The sequence below is a fragment of the Orycteropus afer genome, unplaced genomic scaffold, assembly GCF_000298275.1.
Source record: "Orycteropus afer afer isolate SDZICR_OR568_19922 unplaced genomic scaffold, OryAfe1.0 scaffold00001, whole genome shotgun sequence".
NCBI classification, from domain to species: Eukaryota; Metazoa; Chordata; class Mammalia; order Tubulidentata; family Orycteropodidae; genus Orycteropus; species Orycteropus afer.
In genome coordinates, this window is record NW_006921588.1 from 23,271,388 (window position 1) to 23,292,038 (window position 20,651).

The 20,651-nt window shown below is 34.0% G+C and overlaps 1 protein-coding gene across 1 annotated transcript in view; it reads right to left on the reverse strand.

Moving 5' to 3' along the window:
• Window positions 1-2,690: 2,690 nt before the first annotated feature.
• Window positions 2,691-20,651, reverse strand: part of MTX2 (metaxin 2) — a 46,746-nt gene continuing 28,785 nt past the window's right edge. Inside the window, exons 4-10 of the mRNA XM_042781009.1 lie at window positions 18,059-18,131; window positions 14,526-14,602; window positions 12,952-13,044; window positions 12,425-12,463; window positions 11,909-12,034; window positions 10,599-10,675; window positions 2,691-2,874 (exon numbers count right to left, since the gene is read on the reverse strand). Of these exons, the coding sequence (XP_042636943.1) occupies window positions 2,691-2,874; window positions 10,599-10,675; window positions 11,909-12,034; window positions 12,425-12,463; window positions 12,952-13,044; window positions 14,526-14,602; window positions 18,059-18,131 (669 nt within the window). The remainder of the gene's footprint in view (window positions 2,875-10,598; window positions 10,676-11,908; window positions 12,035-12,424; window positions 12,464-12,951; window positions 13,045-14,525; window positions 14,603-18,058; window positions 18,132-20,651) is intronic.

The following is a 20,651-nucleotide window of genomic DNA, read 5'->3' on the forward strand; positions in this document are numbered from 1 at the left end:
AAAAAAAAAAAAAAAAAAAAGTGCCCTTAAGTAAGCTGAGAAGCTTTTAATAGTCTTACCACAAATTTGATTAACATAATATGATGAAAACGTAAAAAAAAAAACTACAGATAGCAATGTGATGCCATGACAATAAATATTAAAGCTATAAAGAATTAAAATGCATTCTTAGGAACTTAAAAATAAGATTAAGAAAATATTTATATCAGCCCAGATATAATCACACTTTTAAACAGTTCCTTTTATTTAAGGTTCAATAAAGTTACAAATTAAGTTTCATGTATATGTAGATATAAATGGCTGAGACAAGACTACAAAATATGACCAAGAAGTAGAATGCACACAAGCATTTGACAGACAAGTAACGTTTAGCTCTCCTAACAGCAAACTGAGTAAATGGGAACAGCATCATCGACTTTCCAGTGATAATTTTTAGCTATTGTGACTGGACTTTATGAACCCAAATTTAAAAGATAAAGCCAGGAAACTGAATCACCACAATGGATGTCAAGGTTTCCATTTTCCAATGCATTCCGTTTTGATGGTGATTCACCTCAAGACCGAAGAACACCAAGACCTCTCCAAAGCAATCTATACGTGGTGGTGGTAGTTGTCTCAAGTCAGTTCTGACTCATGGCAACCCAATGTGGGCAGAGTAGAACTGCTCCCCAGGGTTTTCAAGGCTGTGACTTTTTAGAAGCAGACTGCCAGGCCTCCCTAGGTGCCTCCAGGTGGGTTCAAACTGCCGATCTGTTTGTTGGCTAGTAAAAGAGTGTTTGAGCCAAGAGGGACTCCAATCCACAGATAGTAAGTCTTAATTAAATAAGAGTAAATATCTCAACTTGGAATAAACTACCGCTGTCTCAGCATGTTCCTCTTATTTAGATCAGCCAGTTGTAACATTAATATTCAAATATTATAGTCCATGCTGATACAATATCTTTATACCCAAAACTTCAAGGAAAAAAGTCTAGATTTCATATGTTGTTGTTGTTGTTGTTATGTGCCGTCGAGTCGGCCCCGACTCATAGCAACCCCTCCTTGGGTTTCCGAGGCAGTATCACTACGGAAGTAGGATTGCCCAACCTTCCTTCCGAGGAGTGGCTGGTGGGTTTGAACCACCGTCTGGTTAGCAGGCAAGTGTCTTAGCCACTATGCTACCAGAGCTCGGTTTTTGTACAATTAAATGAATGTGGTGGTAATATTAAAAGAAAAAAAGATCATTAAAAACAAAAAAATATATACACAAATAAACTAGTCATAAAAATCATACAAAAACATAGGTAACCGGGATTTTATTTTAATAATAATCATACAGTACAAAATTAGTTCAGGAAAACTATAATAGCACTATAGTCCACAGAGAGTACCCAAAATTTATGTGGGATTTGGGTTAAGAAGAACCTAACATATCCCTTATATAGTAAAAATCCATCATCTTGGGGGAAGGGGGACAACATAGGAAGTGGTTTAAAGTTAAGTGACAGCAGACTGCCTAGATTTGATTTCTACCTACCCCTTAACTAACTCTATGACCATGGGCAAAAACCCACTGCCATTGAGTCTATTCCAACTCACATGGCTCTGCAGGACAGAGTAGAACTAACTGCCCCACAGGGTTTCCAAAGCTGTAAATCTTTACAGAAGCAGACTGCTTCACTTTTCCCCTGAAGAGCGGCTGGTGGGTTCAAACTGCAATTTGGTTAGCAGCCGAATGCTTTAACCACTGTGCCAACAGAGTGCCTACGTTATTATAGTTCCTGTCTCTCCATTTCCTCATCTGTAAACCAGGGATAATAAACTTCACGGTGTTCTCATAAAAATTAAATGAGTTAAAAATGTTTGGTATATAAAAGTACTATTAATCTAGATATTTTCAAGAAATGATTATTACTCCTGACTCTACAGCATCCCTAGTTTTATAAAACATTAGAAAACTTGAAAAGGATACAAAGTATAACCATTATTGCTTATCTAGAAATTTTCATTGATATTTCTGTAAAAACTATCTTCCCAATCCTGCAAAAGAAGTAAAATGGCATTATTAAAATGTTCTCATCTTTAAAAAAATAAGATCTTGGAACTGATCCCTTTATCAAATGTAACTTACAGCTGCTCTGATGAAATGTTTTTAAGCCAATTACACCAATTACATTTCTATAGGAAGAAAGCTTTTAAATGTTAACCTGTTACAGTAATTAATTAGCCATGTAAACATTCACATTTTCTGAGGGCATTTTAAGAACATTTTTCCTATGATCAGGTTCACCATGTATCTAGCTAGATCCCAGAGTATGTAACACAAATCACTTGTCTTTGAAAAGACACTGTATATTCCACGTGTATAAAGCTCAGCGTGTGTATTTCAAAAGAAAAGAAAGTAAATGTCACATCCATACAATTATTTAAGCTTTATTTTTTTATATGCATACATGTTTCAACGAAACAAAAATTTCAAGATACACAGAGTATAATACATCAATTAGAATAATTCATAATTATTTTAATGTGTACAGGAAGAACAGTAGAAAGTACATGTAAAGAATACATTACATAATTTGTTTTGAGGTTTCCAAAGTAAAGCTTTTGGTTTTAAACCTTCAATTCCATTATGTATTATCACATTCCAATAACATGTATTTCAAAAATCAGATTTTATTTTTTAATACCAACTAAATCAACAAGTAACTCTAAGATAACCTGATAGATGTACTGCCTTTACCTCGATCTTCAAAATAATGCTGTTCAATTCTTCTACAGAAAGCAAGGAGGTTGCTATAGTTTTTCACCTTCTCAGAAAGTTCATCATTAGTCAACTGCGTGGTAAGAATGGTATACAAATGCCCAAATACCAGTGCATCTAGTTCAGTAGGCCTAAAACAAAAGGAGAATCAGAGGATCATGGGTGGCATTTAACTTTTATGATATAAAATATACTATATACAAAAACATTTCATTCATTAATTTAAAAGAAAAGTCACAGAAGAAAAGAAGCGTACCAACTCAATAGAATTTTAGAGCTCCTATTATAAGATATGGGGAAAACAAACACAAACTTCTAAACTATGATTTGTTAGTTTTATGACTTGCTTTATGAAATAGTTGTATTATTCTGAGATGAATCAAAACAAAACTTCTGTTGTATGATTACCAATTAAATGGTTTAAAATAATGTATGTGCAATGGATAAGATTCATTTTGTTCAATAATTTAATCATTAAAAAAAAATATAGCAGGTCTCCAATGTGCCAGGAACTATACTAGATACTAGAGACAAAAAAACAAGAAAGATACTTTAAGATATGGACACACAGTTCAGTAAGTGCTTTGACAAATGCATAAAGTATTGTCAAAGCACCAATGACTTTGCTTGGTGATGATGGAAGACAACAAACTGACAACCTGATTACCCAACAACACATCAACAATATGAGTTAACTTTAATTTTACCACCTCTAAAGTAATTTAACTTTTTGAAGAAAACATAAATAATCATAGACACAGCCTCAACAATAAAAAGAAATTAGGATTTTTTTTCCCTTTAATTATACATTACTAACAAAAAATGAAATTTATCTACCTCATTACTAATGGTCTATAAAGGAACATTACCAATCTACATTATAATAAAATAATTATTAATACAACGTTACTAATAGGAGAAAATAACATCCTTATATGAACTAATTATTGCTGTCAGTCCTGTAGTAAGAAAGTTTTTGAGAAAATACTGGTCAGTCTACCCAGCTGTGAAAATATGTTGGGGTAATCTGGTTTAATGAAAGAAGAATAGATTTTGGGGTAAAACAAATGAAGTTTTAGTCCTAACTTTACCACTAGATACGTGTTCTTGAAAACTATTGACAAACAACCTCACGCAGTAGCATGGCTTTAAATAGCATCTTCGTGCCACTAACTCCAAAATATTTATCTCCAGGCCTAGTTTCTCCCTTGGACTCCAGATTCATAGGTTCAGATGTCTACAGGACATCTTCTCTTAAATGCTGGATGTATCTCAAACTGCTCAGCCCCCATCTTTCCAACATAAAAGGTACCACTACCCACCTAGCTGTTCAAACCAAGTATCTAGGAGTTTCCTTCGAATTTTTTCTTTTATCTTTTTATTTCCATATCAGCAAGCCCAGTGAGACACTACCTCCAAAACATACCTTGAATGCCCTCAACTCAACCCAGTCTCTTATCATCTCCTAGTCTAAGCCACCAGCATCTCTCATCTCGACCACTGCAATGGTCTCCTAATGACTCTCTGTTTCTATTCATTCTCCACCCAGTAGCCAGAGTAATTTTTTTTTAAATGTCACCCAAGCTTAAAATATCCAAATGGATTTCCATTCCACTTAGACTAAAAATGCCAAACTCCTCACCATAACCATACAAAGCCTGGATGACCTAGCCCCTGCCTACCTCTTCACTCTCATCATCTACCATTCTACCCCATCCCCTCTCTCAACACAAACAAATTGACCTTGCTTTTTTCTTCAGAACATAACAAGCTCAAGCCAATCTTTGGGCCTTGGTGACAACTATTCCTGATGCCTAAGATACTCTTCCCCTGAACATGACATCACTGGCTGCTGCTTGTTATTCAGAATAAGGCTTAAAAAGAAGCTTCCCCTGACCACTCAAACTAAAGTGGTCACACAGTCGCTTACTGTCACATGATCCTATTTTAACTCTCCATGTGGTACTTAACATTACTATATTCTTCATTGTTGTTGTTATATGCCTTCAAGTCGGATCCGACTCATAGCGACACCTCCTTGGGTTTCTGAGTGATGGTTTATACATGTGTATATACATCAAGTTTTTTTCATATATTCAGTTTTACACACATAAATACATAAATATGCATCACATTTTTAAGTTTGAGGGATTTATTCCCTTTTTATAAAACATATATAACAAAACATTTGCCTATTGTTATGGTCCTTTAGTGCTGCTCTAACAGAAAATATACCACAAATAGATGACTTTAACAAACAGGAGTTTGCTCTCTTACAGTTTAAGAGGCTAGAAGTCCCAGTTCAAAGTGTCAGTTATAGGGGACAGGTGAAAGCCCCTTGACCTTAGGCTTTAGCTCTGCCTCTTGTGCCCAGCCCCATGGAGCTGGAGACATCTCAACTCAGGCAGCTGCTGTCTGTTGAGACTGACAAACCCAAGGTTGACAAGTAAAATGGCACATTCCCAAAATTATCAAGCAATACAGCAGGCCATTAGTTCAAGTCCAGAAACAGTCTCAAGATCAGCAGACAACATGGCTGGCCAATGAGATGAAACGGCCAAATGCAGTATCCAGATGTGCCAAAAAGCTCAAGATTTTTCTCACAGTGTCTTCTTACAGATTAGAAGCAGACCACATCCTTAAGGCAGCTACTCAACTGCTCACAGTAGATTCCACCATGGGGTTGACTACTTGTTTCACCACGGGGAATCACAACATCCAGGCCCAGCCAAGCACACATAACCTCAACTACCACACCTACCATTTTTAAGAGTAGAATTCAGTGACATTCATTCACATAACTTTTAACCAATATTTTTCATATTTTCGTTACAAATTTCAGCAAGGGCTTACACAAATTGATTCTGACACAAAAAAATTACCAATGCCCATAATTCTTTCATTTTAAAAAGCAGACTTTGTGACAGTAGTTACATTACTATTTGTTGTTAGGTGCCATCAAGTCAGTTCCAATTCATTGTGACCTTATGTACAACAGAACGAAACAATGCCCGGGCTCCTGCATCATCTCCACAATTGTTGCTTACCTCAGCGCATTATTGCAGCCATTGTGTCAGTTCATCCATTGAGGGTCTGCCCCTTTTTCACTGACCCTCTACTTTACCAAGCATGATATCCTTCTTCAGGGACTGGCCCCTCCTGTTAACATGACCAAAGTCTTGCTATCCTTGCTTCTAAGGAACATCCTGGTTGCATTTCTTCCAAGACAGATTTGTTTGGTCTTCTGACAGTCCATGGAACATTCAATATTCTTCACTAACACCGTAATTCAAAGGCATCCATTCTTCTTTGGTCTTTACTCATTGTCCAGTTTTCACATGCATGTGAGGTGACTGAAAACACCATGGCTTAGGTCAGGCCCACCTTAATCTTCAAGTGACATCTGCTCCTTAACACTTTAAAGAGGTCTTTTGCAGTAGGTTTGTCCAATGCAGTATGTCATTTGATTTTTTAGCTGCTGCTTCCATGGGCATTGATTATGGATCCAAGTATAATTAAATCCTTGACAACTTCAACCTTTTCTTCATTTATCATGATGTTGCTCATTGATCCAGTTGTGAGGATTTTTCTCTTGTGTCGAGGATACAGTCTTTGATCTTCATCAGTAAGTGCTTCAAATCTTCCTCACATTCAGAAAGCAAAGTGGTATCATCTGCATATTACTGGCTTCTCAATGAGTCCTCCTGTAATCCTGATGCCATGTTCTTCTTCCTATAGTCCAGCTTCTCAAGATTATTTGTTCAGCATACAGACTGAATAAGTATGGTGAGAGGATACAACCCTAACGCACACCTTCTCTAATTTTGAACTATGCAGTATCCCTTGTTTTGTTCTAACAACTGCCTATTGGTCTATGTAGACATTCCTCATGCACACAATTAAGTGTTCTGGAATTCCCTTTCTTCACAATGTTATCCATAACTTATTACGACAAACCGGCAGACAAGCTGCAGGCACAACTCTATACCTTTGGTAAAACTCATAGACGTATACATCAAAAAGTGGCAATTTACTATATGTAAATTATACCAAATTAAACCTGACCTGAAATTAAAAAGACAAGCAATAAACTTGGAAAAACTCCTATGAGAGACATCAGCAACAGCAAAAATACACTTTATGCAGTATATCTTCTGAATTATTTAATCAAGCCAAGATCTTCAGATACTTCTGGTTTTAATTATCTTTCTTTTACCTTATGAAAAGAAAACATAACTTTCCACTATTCCACTTACTAAATAGTTTGTGGATTATAGCAACTCTCCTAATAACTCTAAAATCTTTCATACATATTGTCTCATTTATCTTTATAGACTTTTTATTAGAAAAGTATTCCAGAGTGATATACAAATATATTTTTAACACCTCAAGAAATTTGTTGTGCTCTCAACTTGTGTTTATCATTCTTTCCATATTTCTGTTGGTTATCTACTATTCTTTCATTTGAATATCAAAATAAAAACTATAGTGTAAAATGTGAATGTTTTCCTAACCTTTTCCATTTAAAATTTTTCTGGCTCTCATCTTTTTGTTTTCTTTATTCATTATGATTCTATCTTTTTTCTTTTTTATACCTTTTATACTATCAGTCTAGTTTTAAAAACATAATTTAATCTGACTGTTCCCTAACTTTTCTTTGCCAAGATACTAGTAACTTGTCATCTCTTCCTACTACTAGATGTAATCTACACATCCTTTCCTTATACACCAATTATTGATCTTTAGGACTGTCATTCAAGTTTGTCAATCAAACTCCTTGCCATTAACCTTTTCTCTATATTTTGCCTTAGAATATTTTAGTGATCTCCCTTTATTTTTCTTAACTAGTAATTTTTTAACTGAACAAAATTTAATAAAATCCTATGTCCAAGATCAATGAAATTTTCCATCTTAATAACTCAATTTTTGGGGGGGTGGAGGGCAACATTTCCTCAATATGCTCTCTCATCAATATATAAACATGTATCTTCAAATATTTTCCTTTACTTAATGGTTTGTAACAGTATTTTTTCTTTTTCATATCAAACTCCTTCTCCAATTTCTCATTTAATTGAATCTAGTTTAACCAACATGTATTGAGCTTCTTCCAGCTAATAGGGTTTGTCTGGAAAGCATCCAATCTGTAAGGACCTCATAAATGCTTTAGAATAATATAGCTCTTTCTACCCTTATTACACTTAGAAAAACAAAAAGATATTTTTCTATTCTTTATTTTCCTTTATTAAAGTAGTAACATGAAAAGATCACTTTAAGAAAACTTTATTTTATCCTTCTGTGACCACATTCACTACTTGAGAGGGAGTAAGTGTCAAGTAGTTTAGTGTAGGTGTTTTGAAAGATAACACATCAGTAAGACAGCACAAGTAACATTACGATTTTGTTTCAAAATTGTTTTAAATATTTTAAAGCTACTAACATTATATATTATAAACAATTTTTTTTAAAAAAAGACACGTTAATATGTGTCTTGTATTATTTCTATTTTTTTTTCAAATTCACTCTCCTTTTTCCTTCTTACTATTTACCTTCTTTGTCCTCTTGTCCCAATTACTATTATTGTTCCAAGATTTCCCTTAACCACCCTTCCTTTCTCTTATCCATTAAAGCATTTGGCTTCTCACATGAGTCCCCTTAACATCCCCAGCAGGTAAACTAGGAGGAAAGCTAGTTCTAATTTTTATTGGAGGGAGTGAGCTGTGGGAGATACACAGGAAAATAAAAGTAATATGCCCCAGTTCAGAGTAAGTTAGAGCCAAGACTAGAATTCAGGGCCCCTGACTTGGGAGTCCAATGCCATATATCCTGACTTAGGCAAGTGCTCTATTCATTAAGCTACAGTCTCACAAAGTAATGATTCCTGCTATAGACAAAGAAATGAGAAAAATTTTGCAACAAAGTGATAATACATAAATGCAGTTTATTTCAATTCTAATATTAAGTAAGTAATTAGGCAAAATTAAAATTAAGGATTAAATCTATTCCATTCTTCAAACATAATTATTTGTTAGGATAAAATGTTTATCTGTTTATGCCTCATGGAAGGTAAAATTATTTTAAAACCTACATCTCAGTATTAATTAAGCAATTCCTCAAAAGCAAGCCTTTGGTTTTACATGTGTTCTAAATTTTGAATTTTTCATTATAACTAAATATAATTATTCCTTTATGAAGAAAAAAGTTATCTTGATAGTTCCACTGAACTGCATGCCCAATGATCCCTGGTTACTAATTCTTTGCCATTGGGTTTAAACAAGGAGAAAAATAAGTTAGATTTATTCTTCTGGGCTCCTCTGAAGACAGTGTGCATAACAAAATCAACTCTCAGAATGATGCACTTCAAACAATAAAATACACCCCTTCTGAGCTTTTCAACTCCAAAGAATTCCTGTATCAGAAAGTAAAAGAACTACATAATACTAACATAGGGACTAAACAAGTGGAAAGGATCTGCATAGCACATATCCCTAGGAACATAGCTGTAGAAGCTTTACCTATGAGGATTTCATGGTTTGAACTCTGTGACCTTTCTGCTTCAGAGATCAACAGACCCCAAATTTTACTTTAGTATCAGTACTATATAGTATGCATTACTTATACCATGAAGTAATATAATTTAAATATTTCCAAGCTATCGTCAAATCTATTATCCAATCCCCACCAAAAGATGTTTCATATGGCTACAGAAGATGAATATATTTGAACATAAAATAAATAATAGCAAATAAAGCTTTTAAAAAATTGGTAGCAATCTAAAAAGCAAGACATTTTTATTAAAAATCCAAAAAGAGGTTACAATTTCTAAGCAAACCACTGAAATTAAAATCCTAATTTAAGCTCATCTTAAATGGATCACAGGATAGCTGATTTTGATATATTAAAATCGTAAAAATGTTTGTAAAAGAGGAATATCCATTTTTACCTACATTTACAGATTCTTTTCAAGTTGCAAAAATACTACCTTAATGAAAGATGAATTCCTTGGTTTATATACATACATACATATATATTTAATCCATCTCCTTTATATCTATTTCCATGCTTTATAAATATTTTCATTAATCTTTAAAAGATAAATAAGTTTGTAACAGTGTGTATCCACACAACAATATTTTTTATTGTTTAGTTTTATTCACTTTTCTAGTCCCCTGGGTAGCACCCTATTAAAGACATCTATGGTAGCTTAGTGTCTAAGGCATTTGACTGTTAACCAGAAGGCTGGCAGTTCAAACCCACCAGACACTCCTCAGAGGAAGGTTGGGCAATCTACTCCCACAGTGATACTGCCTTGGAAACCCAAGAAAGGGTCATTAGAGTCAAATATGACTCAACAGCAGTGAGTTTGTTTTTATTTTTTGGTTATGGTTACACTAGTAGCATTGTCATGTTTTAACGGTACAAGTTTAGAATCTTGTTAAGATTTCATAGTTCTAAAAATAGCACCTCAAATTACCTTTGTTATAACCTTATCCTATTATATAATAATGATTGATATATATATCTGCCCTTAAAAGAAATTCCTAATGGTAAGGACTGAATTTGAGAAATCATGGTCTCCCAGAATCTAGCACTGTGCCTAACACATAAGAAATGTTAAATAAATATCTGATGAGTGCAAAGATAAATGTTAAAGACCTAAATCTTCATAAATTATACTTACTGAATTATCATAACTCAGTTTCATATATTATTTATCTAATTTATTAGATGATAAAAAAAATGTTACAACATGATAATGTGGCTGTTTATTATTGGTGTCACTTCTTGAGGAAAAAACAATCCTCTGTCATGAAAGAAATCTGCAACCTAAAAATACTGAAAAAATAAAACTTCTTACTGCTTATTGAAGAAATATGGTTGTGTTCCCAGTCTTTGAGAAAGAGCTTGACAGCACTGGTCTACGTCTTCTAAGACCTGGTATAGGCAACAGACCCCAAAGAAAAATATTTCAATGAGAAAAACAATGAACGGTGTCTAAAACTTAATTTACGTCACATTTTACAACAAAAACATAAATTAGGTTAATCTTTTGTACTATATTTAATCCGACTATAGACTATAGCAGGAGCTCTGGTGGCAAAGTGCCTAAGGCATCTGACTGCTAACCAGAAAGCTGGCAGTTCAAACCCACCAGCCACTCCTCAGAAGGAAGAGTGGGCAATCTACTTCCATAGAGATATCGCCTCAGAAACCCCAGGAGGGTTTGCTATGAGTCGAATCAACTAGATTGGCAGTGAGTTTGGTTTGTTTTTTTTGTTTGTTTGTTTACAGACTATGTATATAGAATAAGTAAGAAAAACTGAGAGCATATTTCCTTTAAATGCAAGTACATTTAAGTTACAATATAAAGATCATCATTGAGAAAGCTTCTCTCAAAATTCCAATCCCCACAAAAGTGTTTTCTTTAATCCATATTTTCAAATGACTTTGCATAAAATAATCTGTTCCATAGATGACACTGCTGACCCATCATGAGTAAAAGCATTTCACTTGTTTTCCCGCTAGTAGAGATGGATTTTATTTACTCCTGTTCATTTACCCAATCCCCCTTGTGGCTAAAGGCACACATCAGTGAGATGGCTAGCTAGGATTAGTGAAAGAGAGACATTAATTAGCTTAATGATGCTCAAACTCATGACCTTGACAAGATACACATTTTTTCATTTTGCTACTTCAGTATATTTAGGACCAAAGACAAACACATAGATTAAGCATTGTATTGACAGGGTATGTTTTTTTTAAGTCCTGATGCTGCACATCTATATTTATTGACATAAAAGATGCCCACAATGTATACACTATAAAGTGGCAGGTAAAATATCCCATTTAATGGAATTTTTATTAAGATACATCTAGGAGAATGTCCTCCAAGTTGTTAACAGTGGAAATTTCCAGTTGATAGAATTTCAGGCAATTTTTCTATCCTTTTAAAACTTTTCTGTATTATATAAATTTTTTACATTAAGCATATGTGATTTTTATAAAATGAATCATACAATAATTACTTCATGTTAGAATAATCATCAAATGGTTTGCTAATTTTATATTATGTAATATATTTTTTTTATATATTATTTTTTAAATGGAGTATCAACACAAAGAATAAGTTTTTAATGCATAAAAGTTGTCATTTCAACTTGAACTGACCTGGTCCAGAGTCTTGTTACCCCATCCAATAGCTTTCATCTTACGTTTGACTTCCCACTGTTTCTGATAGGCCAAAACATGGTTCAGAGGCCAAGGGTAAGGAGAGCCATATCTAGCATAAGTAATCTAAAGCAGAGAGATTATTGTTAAAAACACGGTTCTTTCTGAAAACAAACACTATTTTCACAAATGAAATTCTGAGGGAAATTTATTCTCAGAGAACACAAATAGAACAATTTGGGAAAAAAATACATAGCTTGCAGTCTAAAAAATAAAAATTTTAAACCATTTGTTTTAAAAATATATAAACTTTTATGTACTTTGCAACCAGTTATATCAAACAATGACACATAGCTTCTCTAAATTGTATGTGCAAGCAAAATTAAAGTAAGTGAAAAACTATATCACTAATGGTATAAACCATAATGTTTCATTTATGAGCCAGGGACTTGCGATTCTGAGCAAAAGTGTTTTCTCATTAAACTTTAATTAAGATAAATGCTGCAGAACACTCACCTCCCCTACCGTAGCTTCATCGCACCACTGAAGATACAGCTGGAACAAAAGAACAGTCACTAAAACTTTAGAATAACGAAAACAGATTTTTAAAAATGTTATTTCTTGCCATAGTAATTTTTTATAAGCCAACTTTATAAAAGTCACATAGGAGAGTTTTTTCCCCCTGGCTAATATGAGTGTAGAGACTCATTAAATTTAATGATGATACCTTATAAAAATAGTATTCCTTATTCATATAGTACATCTCTAAATACCATTAAAGTATTGTATAGATATTACTTAAGTAAACTTCACAAGAGTGAAATAAAATAGTGAGTGGGTAAGAATCATCCCTTTTTATAAACAAGAAAATTATAACTCAAATGTCAGGGAACTTGTTCAAATATAATGATTAAATAATGTGGATAATCAGCTTAGCCTTACAATTTGGACTATTTTTTTATTTCTTGATGATTCTAACACATAAAAAAGATTATATTTGGGGGGAGGAGCTTACTTTTAAGCCCTATTATCTTGTATTATACCTCTGCAGTCAACAGCATATTGTTGACTAATTCCATGTAGGCTTTCATTTCTGCTTTTTGGACTTCATCCAACCCATCACTAAGCGAATGGCCCTGAAGGGAATTTAAAAAAATTTAAAACAGCATTATATTAAATATACAAAAACTTTCAGTTATCTTACTAGCAAGTAATACAACATCAATGTGTCTACTAGAAATAGCCAATGGATTAATTTCCAAAACTGTTCCTAAAACAAAATTATTTTTATGAGGCATATTTAATATTCTATTATCACTACAAAATATTATTAGTATTTATTTCTCATTATAAAAATGTATCTTTTACTGGACAATTTTATATTAACAATTATTTCACAAAAGAAAAAAAAAGATTTTTTAAGAAACTAACCTTATTTGTAATAAAAGAAATGCTAAAACATTAATATGTATTACTTATAAAGTGGTCAGTGATGAAAAAAAAATAGTGTCAGGAAAACACAGGGTAACAGATTTGAAATCAATTCAACAGCAACTGGTAAAAACAACAGCAAAACACTATAGTAACTGGTAGATGCATAGAAAGATATAACCTTTAATTCAATCTGGCAATCTGATAAAAGTGCATACACTATGACATTGCAATATCATTCAATATCACTCTTAGGAATTTATCCTAAGGAGATAGGCAAATGTTCAAGTGTTTATTACAAGAATACTTGTGTTAGTACTCCTTATAAGAGCAAAAATTGGCAACAACCTAAATGCCCATCAATAAAGGCTCGAGTAAATCAATTATAACACATCCATACAACAAAATGCTATACAACAACTAAAAAGGATGATTTGCAACTATAGTCATTAACATGGAAAAATCTCCAAACATATTGATGATTTTAAAAGTCAAGTTGCAAAATAACACATAAAAAACAACAAAATAAAACCAAACTCACTGCCACTGAGTCAGTTCCAACTCATAGCAACCCCCTCCTTGGGTTTCCAAAGCAGAATCTCTATAGAAGTAGATTGCCAAGTCTCCCTTCTGAGGAGCAGCTGGTGGATTTGAACTGCCAGCCTTCTGGTTAGCAGTCAAGTGCCTTAGGCACGGCACCACCAGAGCTCCCAACACATAAAAGTATGTCTATATTTTCTACATATACATAAAGTTTTGGAAGCACAGTTCCCAAAATGTTAATGGCAGTAGTCCTTGGTAACTATTGAAATCTAAACTGAATAAATGAAAAGCTGAATAATTCAAATGAATAGATTAGCACATTAACTTCTAAACATAGCTTATCTCCCTTCTCAAAGGTTAATCTGGCATTTTATAACAATCTAACAGTTTTCATTTATGACCAAAATTCTCATATACATAAATTGGAAAATTATCTACCATTTTGGAAAAATCAAGCTAACTCTTGTGCCACTAATTTACATTATGAGAGGAAAATAACCAACTTCTATTTTAGAATAATTTCCACAATAGTTTATAAAACTATGTTAAAATCAATGTAAATGTTAAGACAGGTTTAAGAATGATGAATGGCTTATATAAGAGTCAATATAATCAAATCCATTTAATATCTTTTTTTTATTACCTTGGCTTTAACGAACTGGACTATGGGACCAAGTTCTGATACAACTTGATTCCCCACATGAATAAAAGGTACTTTACCTGTTGAGGAAAAAAAATGCATGAAAACAGTAAATTAAAGTCTATGCTAACAAAAGGAAATCAACATAAAATTGCGATACATTTTATTAATACAGAGATTTCATTAAACTGAACTTTTTTTAAAAACTGTAAACAAATGTATGTTGAGTTCTAGAAATTTTTAAACACTGGTTACCAACTAATTTTAAAACAAAAAAGAATAGATTGACTTCTTGAGTTCTTCACTTGTATCTACCAACATACTGCAATACTAACACTAGCAAATCACTGTAAAGCAATAAATGCTAATTATCGAAATTACTAAACTAGGACATTGGTTCATGACCACTGATAACTTTCAAAGATATTCAACTGGGCTTTGCCTCCAGAGTACAATTAATCAACCAGTATTTTAAACTACATTTAAGAAACCTTTTGTTTTTATGTCTTCCAATTCAAATATCTGATTTCCCATTAAGGTCAATATTGTTTGCACAAACTGGTACATTAATATCCTTAGCCCATTAATGTCTTTGGCCCCGAAATATCAAGAATTAAGAGAACTATCAATCCTTGAAGGTATGCTAGTTTGTGAGGTAATAACACAAACTATGTTCCCAAAACATGTGAGGGAAAAGAACAAGTAATACGCTTATAAAAGTTGACTTCTCATTGAGTACTATCTCATTTTAATACATACTAATACTTGATTAAATTAATCAGAGATGAAGAGAACCTCAAATAGCAAGAAGGTCTCAAATGCCAGAGGAGGAAACCTGCTGTCAGACCTAGTTCAAATAGAGTTCACACTAACAGCAGGCTTCCTCATGCTCCTTTTCAACAGATTCCCTCCTCTCTGGCTCAGTCAGCCTAAGGGTAATGGATGAGGTGCGCAGCACCAACAAAAGCCTCATCTGCAGCGATAGGATAACATGCATTACAAAGGAAGCAGGCCTTTTGGAACACAATAGTTCAATAGATACATTCAGAAGACATTTCCACACAAGACACTTCCATGTTACCAATATAAGAACACTAGATTCTACATTCTTTTATTCTACCTCTTTATAAATCTTGTAACTACTTTGTAAGTGCAGACTTTCTGAGATAAAATGATCTGAGAATGAGAATTTTTCATGAATGAATCCCTAGACTGGCGGCACTGGGGGTGTAACACTTTTAGAGTGAGTATTTCTCATTTTTAATACATAGTTTGGAGTTTTTAAAAAAAATACATATTGAGCATTATAGATTTTAAAGCAGAGAAGCAGTATCAGTAGTCAATGAGTACTCATCTAATACATCTCTAAATATAAGGATATATATAAAAATCAAGGCAACAAAATTAGGAGCTCTGGTGACGTAATTAGAAGTGAACAATAATGTTTTCTGTCACTAATTTGACTTAAAACCAATGTTCTCTCTTTATTATTCCAGGTACAGGCAAAAACAGTTATTCTCTGGCATTGATCAAAGGTCAACATTACTATAAAAAAAAAAAAAAAAAAAACTGAGGGAGCTCTATTTTTTTTCATTTTAGGCAAAATAATCATTTTTATAACTTTCACTTCTAAAGAAAGCAAGAACATGCTGCCAAACATGTTTATAGATTCAGAGGATGCACTTTAGATGTCATCTACTTCAACCTTCTCGATGACATAGTCACTGGCTGGGAGGGGGCAGGGAGAATCCCAAGGAAATAGTTAATATGTAACAAAGTCACAGGAGGATTAGAGTAAAGATACCTAACTCCTAGCTAAGTGGTTTTTTGACTATTCCAAGCTACTCTCTGCCTTAAAAATCTATCTGTAATATCAAATAAGCAAATAATGTAAAAAACGGTCCCTCAATTACTTAAAATCATGATGAAAGGAATAATAATTTGAAATATAATGAAATTTAAATATCTTACTAGAAAGTGCCATTTTCATCTACCTACATGGGGCTCCTATGACTGGGAGTATGTATGTATGTATGTGTTCGTAATACTTGTGTTTGTCTCTCATAGAGTCTATAAAAAGAAGGCAGATAACTACCTAGGTGATACTAAGTACAGTATAGTCATTTTAGGAAACTGATGAACTATATGGCTTATCCTCATTTAACAAAGATTAAACTTTAGCATTAGCTTACTGACTTTTTTATATGTATGAACATATATACATGTATACATATATACATGACTACACAGAGAAACTAAGTGGACACAAAGCAATATAATTCATTTGGTCAGGACTCAGTAAAGTGTATAAAAACTTATATATAATATCAGCATAAAGTGAGTCGATGAATGCCCTACTTTTAAAATTTAAAATATATTTAGGCTTGTAAGTCTAGAAATTGTTTTATGGAAATGTTTTTAATGTATATTCATAAACTGACAAATATGTAGATGTATTCATGTAGAATTTTCAGTGTATGGGGAGTTACGTTTTCACATCCTTTGACAATTTATTACTACCCTTAAGAACTTAAGATTTTAAAAATGTTTAACTACAATGAACAGACAGATAAATATCTCCCCAAAAAACAATGTAACACATACCAAATGGTTATACTCAATGGATTTACTCATAAAGGAGTGCTTCTATGTTATTACTGCTCCATCAAAACTATAATTCTATCAAGTATATTTATTTAACTTACCAGCTTTGCAGCACTATTTTTACGCTAAAACTTATTTTAATCATATTTATTTAAATGGTACTTTAATCTACTAATATATGACATTGCAGAAAAGGCAACACTGTTCATAAACAACAGCAGAAAATCTGAAACTTCAATTAAAAGTATCTAAAAATCTGTTAAAATAAAGTATTACCAAACCAAAAACCAAGCTCACTGCCATTGAGTGGGCTGGACTCATAGCAACCCCTCCTTGGGTTTTCAAGGCGGTATCTCTACGGAAGTAGATTGCCCAATCTTCCTTCCGAGGAGTGGCTGATTGGTTTGAACTGCCAGCCTTCTGGTTAGCAGTCAAATGCCTTAGGCATTTCATCACCAGAGCTCCCAAAATAAAGCATTAAGGAAAAGAAAAAGGTAGAAACACACACTTTCAGTAATGACTTTAACTCAGATCTGTAACAAGCTAATTATTCCACAATCTCTTTTTCCACCTGTAAATGGGAGACTGTAATTTGGAGAAGCATGACGAACAATGAATGGCTTCATTAATATTAAAATTTTCTGACAAGTAAACAGTCTTATATAAGAAAGACTAGGGGAATCATAGGTCACGCATTTACTTAATATTTACTATTTCATACATTTTCCAGTAACCATCACTGGCCAGAGTTGAAACAAGCAGACACAGGCATCCCAAGACTGGCAAGTCTACAATTGGTACATCATAAAACTATGTGAAAATTCTTCAGAAGGTTAAAAAAAATAGGCATTTTTATACCTGGGTACAAAATGGACTATTACTAATTTTAGCAATGCAGAATATTAACAGAGAAGAAAAAAAATCACACTTACCAGATGGAGACATATATTCTGCATTGGACCTACAAACCACTTTGATAGGCAGATTACACATTTGCAAAAAGGCCTGTAATCAAAAGTACAGTAAGCCTAGTGAAAGCATATGCATATTTGAACATGACTTTTTCTTTTTTTCCCAAACTGAAGTAACAGCTGATACAGTATCACTACCGAGAAAGAATGTATCAATCTAACATACAGGATTTTGAGGTCATCTTGGCTGGGTGGTGGTTTGAGCACTCAGCAGCTGGATGCTGTTATTCTCCATAAGAGATTGGAATCAACTCCATGGTGGAATCTACTGTCAGCAGCAAAAGAGTTGCCTACAAGGTATGGCCTGCTTCCAGTATAAAAGGAGAAGCTTTTAGACGGTTTATAGCTTTTGGCCCATTTACAGCCTACATTCCACCAATGTCTTCATAACCAGTGGCCTGTCATGTTGCCTACCAATATTGAGATTCTTCTTGGACTTGAACTAGCAGTCTGCTGTGTTGCCTGCTGATCTTAGGACTGCGGCACTTTCCCTGCAGACTTGGGTTTGTCAGCCGCAGCAGCCAACAGCTGCCTCAGGAGACACATCTACCTCCAATGGGCCTAGAATAAGAGGCAGAGCTGAGGCTCAAGGTCAAGGGGCCTTCACCTAGCTCTAGAGCTCTCACTCAGAATTTGGACTTCTAGCCTCCTAAACTGTAAATGAATAAATTCCTGTTTGTTAAAGCCATCCACTTGTGGTATGTCTGGTATAGCAGCATAAGAAAACCAAGACAGATTTGTTTTCCAAAACTATACAAAATGTCATGTTAGTACTAAAAGTCAAAATTACTTAAGACATAAGTAGATAAATGAAATGTAAAGCATTTCTTTATACTTAGGGAGCTCTGGTAGTATAGTGCCTAAGGCACTTGACTGCTAACCAGAAGGCAAGAGGTTCAAACTTAGATACCCTTCAAGCAGAAAAGTGAACTCAACCCCAAGGCTCACTTTTCAGCCAAACAACAGACAGGATTATAAGGTGAACAATATCAGGAATACTCATTAGAACAATCAACCGTACAAGATCAAAAGGGCAGCATTTGCTCAGAGATAAAGCTAAGAAGGCAGGAAAGAAGGATGAAGAGAAACAGTAAACACAAAAAAGAAGTGGGAGAGTGCTGTTACACTGTGGACATTGCAATGAATGTCACACAACAACATGTGTTTGAATTGTTGAATGGAAAGCCAATTTGCCAACAACAACAAAAAAAGTTAAAAGACAGACTGAAAAATATAAGAAAAAGGTGGAATAACTGATTTATAAGATCTATGAGAAGGTAACAGAGGAAGAGATAAGAGGGATTCCTTTGTCAGGAAACAGGATGTCTTTTCCACTGTAACATAGGGGAAGTAAGTGGTTGGGAATCTGTGAGGAAAGAAAGGAAAATGAAAGAGTCCTTGTTCTGTGAAATAGGAAGAAAAAAACATCTGCTGAGAATGAAGTACTAGGAGGTTAGAAGGGGAATGACATCTCCAAAAGAGCAAAGAAAGTTTGAAAGCACTGCTAAATATATATTCTCAAAGGCCTGAATAATACTCAGTTGTTAATTAACTATACAAAATACTATACAAAATAGGGAATATGGTCTATTAAACTACATGCACAGTGGTAATATTAAATCATTCTAAAAAGCTGTCTTTCACTAAAATAAGCATTAAGCAGAACTGTAATATTTTACAATCAAACTCATGCTTCTTAGTCTTGATATTTTTCCCACTTTACTAAAAGCTAACTGAATTTTGATTGACTTAACAACATTCAGCTTACCACAGACTTCAATTAATGGTGTAATTCTGGTTAGCCAAAGATTAATGTGACAGTATTTACTACAATCACTCTTCATCACTGATTCAAAAAGGATTTTTTTAATTAATCTGAAGTTCACAAACTTTAATGCCACAAATAATGTTTTCATTCAAACATTAAAAATGCAAAACCAAAACACTGTCACGAATCTTAAAGTACATGAAAGTCTAAAACCAAACCAGGCTTGGAAAGTATTTCTCTTTTCTCTCGTAGGATGGAAAAAAATCTCCTATTGTTGTTGTTAGGTGCCGTCAAGTCGTCTCCGATTTATAGGGACCTTATGTACAACAGAATGAAACACTGCCCAATCCTGTGGCAGCCTCACGATTCCCGCTATACCTGAGCCCATCGTTGCAGCCACTGTGTCAGTCCATCTCATTGAGGGCCTTCCCCTTCTTCATCAACCCTCCACTTTACCAAGCATGATATCCTTCTCCAAAGAATGGTCTCTTCTGGATAACATGACCAAAGTAGGTGAGACAAAGTCTGGCCATTCTTGCTTCCAAGAAGCATTCCAGCTACACTTCTTCCAGGACAGATTTGTTAGTTCTTTTAGCAGTCCATGGTATTTTCAGTATTCTTCACCAACTCCACAACTCAAAAGCATCAACTCTTCTTCAGTCTTCCTTGTTCACTGTCCAGCTCTCAATGCATATGTTGTTGTTGTTGTTGTTATGTGCTGTCGAGTCGGACCCAACTCATAGCGACTCCTCCTTGGGTTTCCGAGGCAATATCACTACGGAAGTA